Genomic DNA, 7,090 nt, shown 5'->3' on the forward strand with positions numbered 1-7,090 from the left:
GTGGTTTGTGACAGTTTAGAATTTAACCTGGGAGCTTTCAAGTGACTCATTCCAAAGGAGTCACCACAAAGCTTGGCCATAGAGAAACTTGGCTTAATTGGAAGGCTGCAATTTTTTTTTCCATAAAACTTCTGCTGATAAATGGGATTGTGATTTTTCAGTGTGATGATTCAGCACTATTATTGTTAACTTGCACCAGGAACATCTCTGTTCATGCCCATGCTTTCTTTGGGTCTGATTTTTATTCCCTTAACCCTTCATCCATTAGTAAATAATATTATTCTAAGCAGAAAGGGAAGGCAAAGGGTCCCTGTTTTCATGGAATAATTTGTCTGATTTAACTTTCTTTTTTTTAAAGAAAGCCTTCTGGATTAAAAAAATATGGATGAAAGAGAGAGTATGCCTTTCTTTTTACCCCTGATACTGCAGTGCTTTGGGTCTTGCTGTGAGAGGATAGAAACTCTTTCAGCTTTCTTGTCTTTAAGGGGAAAAGCATCTGCCAAAGAAGAGGATGCTGTTTGTTGCATTGTGCTTGATCAAGAAGAGGAAAGGGTGGTCAGCCCTAAACTCTTCAGAGACACTTGTAGCGTCTATCCCAGCTTCTGATGAGCCTACCACCTCACTGCCTGCTTCAGAGATTTCCGCAAATGCCTGATGGACGGCTTCAGACATCTTCAGGCTCTCTTCAGCAGAGATACCTGAGAGATTGGCTGATGAACTGAACAGGTCAGTAATACCCAAGGCCATTAAGACAGATGTGAGGTTGTATTTTTCCTCTATCTTCATGCGAGGGAGGTACACTTTCATTATCCTCTCTTCCATCGGACTAGAACTGGTCCACTCCATGAGTTTTTCAACGGTGATTGCATTCTCAAGCTGGAAGGAGACAAGAGAAGGAGGTCTCTGGGATGAGAGCACAACTTCCTTTGTGGCAATACAGTACCAGTGTATTTTTTTTCTTTTAAACTGACTGCTCTTGGCATGGCATTTTTCCTAGGTATATACAGATTAAGGTATCTAGAAGAGGAAAGCAAACTACGAATTTTGCTTATCTGGTCTGTCCTGCTTTCTATTTCTTTAGTAGTCTCACTGCAAATTAATTTTTTAATGAGATGCCTACTCAGCAAATTTCACGTAAAGCTCTTCCCTATTTATCTTCTTAAATTATTCTGTGCTTTTGAGTTGGAAGCTCTATCTACATTCAAGACCTCCAAGTAGCCAAGTATTAATGTTAACCAGTTACTAATACCTGAACTATCAGTTGTTGCTATACTAGGAACTAATATTTTTTCTGAGAATTTGGCTTTTTGAAAATTAAAAGCTAAGTTGTAAAGTAGCCCTCCATTTCAGTTACACTGTACCAGTCCAAGCTCACTCAGTTCAAAGTTATATTTGCCAATTAAGAAAGAATATTTAAAATAGCATAGTCACCAGTTGCATTGGTGACCACTAGAGGAGTGGGTACCCTTGTTACTGATCAACATCCAGAATAATTGGATGGTTTCTTTCATTACTAATGTTGCTTTATGCCTAGAAATGCTTCTTTCCCTGCTAACTTACTAAATATGTCTCTGCTAACTTACTAAATATGCAGATCTTGCCCTGGAAGATAGTAACACCATGTCAATGTAGTCTCTCTTACCATCTTTTCCAAATATGTTTTTTTTCTTATGCACATCGATTGTGTTTTATCCAAGTTCTTCCTTTTCAGACTTTCTAATCATGATATATAGTGCTTGTTTTCCTACATAGACCTACTTTTTCTTTTTTTTCCAGATTTGTATGTAATCTTCAGTATGCATACCTGCAATCATAACTGGTGGAAATTTAGCTGTATTCAAATGCCTCTTCATTTTTTATAATTTAGATTCTTTGAGTAAGTGTACAAGTATTTCAATTAACTGTCATTTATTACATAACTTTTCCGAGTCAGACTAACTACAGTCATGCTAATGGCAATATCCCATGTCTGTATCCTGCTCATATCAACAATAGTATGTCATGTACATTTGATTTTCTGAAATGGCTTTAACCATTCCAGTATCCTCATATCCAGTTTTTAGATAGTTTAATTTTTGAAGATATGAAGGAAGCATGTTGAGTACTGCCAAACTAAACAATTATTACAACTCAGAAATCTAACATGAACTTCCCAGGAAGCTCCTCAGTGAGCAGGAGTAGAGATTATAAGACCTTTGGAGTTCAAGCTGCTGGAGTAACAGCTGCTTAGCTGAGAAGAATCTGTTCTGCAGTGGCCAATACTTAACCCACTAAAGCAGTTCTTTAAGCAATCCATACTCAGCACAAACTATTGCAGCGCCACTGAGAGAGTTGCATGCTTCTGTGCAACAATCCCACGTTGCTAGTGTTCAGATCTGTGCTGGTGAAGTATTTTAGGGTAACTTTATCATGAAGGGCTTTGCAACACCTATATTTCACTGTGTTTATGGTTTTCTGAAACCCAGCTGCCAGGGCCGTACCTGCTCCAGGCCAGAGACTTCATCAGGCAACAGCACCAGCATACTCAGCTCCCCGCTGGCGTATGGAAGTTCCAGGATCTTCATTTTCTCTGCAGCCATCACTGCCACTTTAAATGAACCAATCTGATACATCATCTGCACAGGTTTGCTTTCTTGCTGCAAAACCAAATAATATATTTTTAACAAAGGTTATTTTTAGAGTCTAGGAATGTCTCCTTACAGTTAAAACTACTGATTGCTCTTGTCCAGGAAGACTATATAATAATGTGTCTGCTCTCTTCATAAATTCTAGGAGATTACACTTTTAAGGTGATGTATCCCCATGTACCTCAGATATTCTGAAAGGCACTGCCTGGGTGTCTTCATCCTTAAATGCTTTCTGCCACATTCCTTTGAAGTAAATGGCGTTGACAAGGACCATTTCAGTCTGGGGATCCACAGAGCTCGGTTGAAGGATGTTTTTGATCATTCCTTTAAGAAAGAGAAACACATGTATATAAGACATCTGTGTATAACATGTCTTACTTGACAATCACAACATTAAATGAAAGGTATAGAATTTGTGAGGGGGAGGATGTGTGTCAGGGACATTGTTTTGGTTTTTCAGCTGTAATCTTATACTTTTGAGGTTGACTTGCTCACTGCTCTTGGCAATAGCTATTGTTTCACTCTTTGTACAGAATTATAATGAGATTGTAAGACAGAGATTTACTTGTTACAAAATGAGTAAATCTGTGTATTTTGTGACAATGGGAAGAACCATTGGAACCTTTTATCCCAAGATGGTCTCCAACTCCAACAGTAAACATAAATACTTCTTACTTCAAACCAAAGTTGAAAGGAGATGTCTATATAAAAAAGATAACAGGAAAGGAAACCAGAATTTTACTCTACTTTGTAATTATACTGTATTCTTGCTTATTCTGCAGTCCTCATGCACATAGCAAGCTCCCTGAGTCCTTTCCTACCAGTAGCTTAATCATGGCCTGGTTGTCTCCTGCAAAGTGTGACACCACACCAGAGGTTGTGTGATTGTGAATATTTTAATTTCAGTTAAAATTTGGTGTCTTTTATCTGTGTTTGCTGTTCAGGCCATGTGTTTCAAGCATGAGGGAAAGGAATGTTTTGAGGCATGGAAGGAAGAGACTGGAAGAATGGAGAAACCACATAGAGATGCACTAGGGTGAAAATCCCAATTATGGTATAATTCTTTCTATGCATTTCATACACCTCCCTACCATTCCTTAACTCTATGGTTTTCCATTGCCCTTTACCAGTTGAGATTTCTCAAGTACCTTATGACTGCATGCCCTACTTTACAAGCACACAACAACTCTGGGAAGCTTGAGGGCAAAGTGCACTGATCAAAGGATATCTAGATTCTCAACATTAGTGTCAAACCACTTGTCACTGTGTACAAAGCACACTCTAGTACTGTCCCTTTCAACAGAACTGGAAGTATTACATGGCCCAAAGCATGTAATATGGAGATATAGAGAGTTCTCTAAAAGGGATATGTCTGAGGGGAAAAAAAAAAATGTTAAATGATAGTTCCATATCTGGGAACTAATCTATTATCAAGGAGCAGGAACAGAGGGAGAGGTTTTGGATTTTTTTGTCTACTGACTTAAGCTGTACAATCATGGTGGCAGAAGGGAAAATACCTATGCCGATACAGGGATTGCTCTTACCATTTGTCTGACTTTCAACCCAGGAATTTATGGCCTCTCTAGCTTGATCTGCAGCCGTTTGAAAACTGATACTTTCCAAGCCTCCTTTATACAGTTCCTTCACACATTGTAAATATTCCTGCACAGAAAGAGTACGCAGTTTTCAGATCAGAATGTCAAAGCATTTCGCAAATATGAAATGCAAGACTGAAATTAACAGATATGAATATTCTGCTTATTAAGGCTAATCAGTAAGCCATGATTCTAGTTCATAAGCATCTTAAGATTTGACATTCATTGCTTTAAGCAATGCTTACATTTTAAATATTTTCCAGAACTGAGTTTGATCCAAATGTGGCATTTGTTTCAGTTGAAGTGTGTTTTATTTTGACCACTCTTAAACTTTTTATTTTGCAACAGTATTTTCCTTTAATTTCAAATTAAATATTCCTTTCCATAACAAAACTTGGAAAATTTTTGAGAACCTGAAGTTATTTTTCAGATTTATTTTACAAGTCAAGAAAACAGTTGGAGTTAACTTTCCAACAAGTTACCTTTATTAATTATACCTTGACATGACTGGATCATGATTGTACATTGCACAAACATCTTTTTGGCTAGGGATATTTTTTCCTCGAGACTGTAAAGGGTTAGGGCTGTGATAGAGAGAAGTCATGAATTCTATCTTCCATACAGAAGAAAATTCCTTTAGCAGAACCTAGACCTCTGATAGTGCTTTTGCATTACAGAATGGTACAGCTTTGACATGGAAATACACTCAGATCAGATCTTAGAGCAACTCACCGGTAGGATTGGGTATCTCTCTTCAGCATAAAGTCTACTGGCAACGCTGAGTGAATAATTGTCACTTGGTTTGGTGATTTGGTTGAACATGTCTTTAAGTGAAGTGTGGACGCTTACAGATGTGCCGCACTGAATTGTTGGCATGAAAACAAAGAAAAAGATAGATGATGTTATTCTAGTTTTAGTACTTAGTAGGTTTTTCATACTGTATGAGAAGAGTAAAGTAGTTCAGATACTTCTGCTTACAAAACTGTTGTTTGTCCTGTATGTCTCCTTGCTATAATTACACTGAGGTAGTAATTTTCTAATATATGCAATTCTGTGCTGTTTCTCTACTGTAATTTAATCATACCTCTCTCAGGGGGACTCTTAATTACCCGCTACAGTAATTTAGCTCCAGCAGATCAGGTAGGCTTTCCTCCATTCCCAACCAGTCCCATTTAACCAATAACATCCAACTACCTGGCATAAGTGTACAAGTATCTATAATTTTCCCTATTTGCCCAATATTTTGGTGCTGATTTTCATCTTCTGCTTGTTCTGAGTCCTCTGTTACCTCCCTTCTCTCTCTTCTTCTGAACAAAGTGTTCCCCCATGTGCTGGATGCAGAGCACTAGCTACTCATCAGAGAGGAGCTGGAATGGCTAGGAGACTGCTTTAACTGCTAGGTTTTGCTCCCAGGAGAAAGTGACAGAGAGAAGGAGATGAAATTATTTCTGTACCTGAGATTCAATGCTCTCTCCAAATCCTGTGATTTTATCGAAGTGAACAACCTGTAATTGAAAATAACAGTAGTAGAAATAACAGGTATGACAACAATGGTTATGCAACTGAGGTGAACAGATGATGTTTGAAGTAAACCTGTTGGCTAAATAAGAAGTTGGATGACTCAAAAGGTGCAATCCGTCTGTACCATCTGTGAATAGCTGTGCATAATGTTGCCTGCTTAGATTATGTCTTTTTCTAATTAACCTCTAGAAATAAGCTCCAGTGTGAGCTGTAAATAGTACTAACTTTCTTCCAAGTAACAAGCCAACCACTCTGAAGGCAGTGAGAGCTGTAGGAAACTTGCGGAACATTTTGCAGACTGGAGAAATATTTTGGCTATTTCCCTTGAGGCTTTACCTACTTTCCTGACTCTAAACAAAGGACCACTGGAATGTGTTGTTCTCTTTGAGAATCCCACTGCTAACAATGATAAAATTAAGATTTAAATCCAGTTTCAAGATTTCTGCCTGATATATTTAACACAATGGGAGTCTGAGTTGGCCACAGCTTTCGATAACTCTGGAGCCAGATTTTTTATCCTCTAAGCTATGCAAGGGACATTATCATATAATTAAGTGCTTTGGCTCTGTTGAGCAGCAGGAAGGTTTAAAACTTTAACTGTAGCCTCACCTTGTCTATCTGAGCCCTGGTGTTTTCTCTTGCACCTAGGTAGACCAGGGACAGAGCCGAAATGATGATCAGTGGGGAGTAGCAGACATTCTCATTGACATGCTGGACTCTCAGTTCCTTGAATACATCAAAACAAAATTCCGTGCTTGCTGCACCAATGGAGCCCATTGTGAAACCAGTATTGTCTAGAGCAAACAGCAGAAGTACAATTACAATGTAATAACAGAATATCATACAAACACAGCACAATGCACTTTAATAGTAGCTTTTAGGCAATTAAATATAAATAAGTATATATACTTATATAAGTAATTCTGTGGTAACATGCCTATTGCTATGCCCAATTCTTGTGCATGTTAGAAACTCTATTCATAAATCTATTTCTTTTGCATTTGTATTCAGTTGCCTTTTTGGCAGTAAAGTTTCTCAGAGGTCTTAAATCTGTATGTGATTTCTGTTTAGCTTTTCAAAACAGTCAAACAACAATTTCCTATACATATTTTCGTTCAGTGAAGGCTAGAATTCCTTGGTACTTTGAAGTACCTTTGACGAAAACAAGAAAATGTGATCTGTCTTTGACATATGTGCAAAGCTGGAAACTTAAAGTACAAATTTTAGTAAACTTGCTCTAGGTTTGAACTGATGTAAGTAAAAGCAGAGGCTAGCTGACTGTTTGTATCTTCTAAAAATAAATAAGTGCAGCAAAATATCTACTTGTTGCACAGTACTTACTGTCAG

The 7,090-nt window shown here is 37.8% G+C and overlaps 1 protein-coding gene across 2 annotated transcripts; it reads right to left on the reverse strand.

Annotated features, from left to right (window-relative positions):
- Positions 1–480: 480 nt before the first annotated feature.
- Positions 481–6,586, reverse strand: LOC104483058 (ovalbumin). Of its 2 annotated transcripts, none has more exons than XM_010124731.2 (7): positions 6,353–6,586; positions 5,677–5,727; positions 4,955–5,083; positions 4,172–4,289; positions 2,809–2,951; positions 2,481–2,636; positions 481–876 (listed from the first exon to the last, which is right to left on the reverse strand). In XM_010124731.2, the coding sequence occupies exons 1-7, from the start codon at positions 6,584–6,586 to the stop codon at positions 481–483; spliced, it is 1,227 nt and encodes a 408-aa protein (XP_010123033.2). The 2 variants fall into 2 exon arrangements, with proteins under 2 accessions (XP_010123033.2, XP_086596433.1); XM_086740307.1 differs by having other exon boundaries at positions 4,955–5,090; positions 5,669–5,727; positions 6,353–6,568.
- Between the last annotated feature and the right edge of the window lie 504 nt (positions 6,587–7,090).

Source organism: Chlamydotis macqueenii, chromosome 2 (assembly GCF_036417535.1).
Source record: "Chlamydotis macqueenii isolate bChlMac1 chromosome 2, bChlMac1.mat, whole genome shotgun sequence".
In the NCBI taxonomy this organism is placed as follows: Eukaryota; Metazoa; Chordata; class Aves; order Otidiformes; family Otididae; genus Chlamydotis; species Chlamydotis macqueenii.

Coding starts and splice junctions, on each gene's coding strand:
- LOC104483058 (XM_010124731.2), bottom strand. CDS start 6,586: ATGATATTCTGTTATTACATTGTAATTGTACTTCTGCTGTTTGCTCTA. Junction 5,084..5,676: donor GAGAGAGCATTGAATCTCAG/GTACAGAAATAA, acceptor CCAACAATTCAG/TGCGGCACATCTGTAAGCGT. Junction 877..2,480: donor AAGTCTCTGGCCTGGAGCAG/GTACGGCCCTGG, acceptor GTCTCCTTCCAG/CTTGAGAATGCAATCACCGT.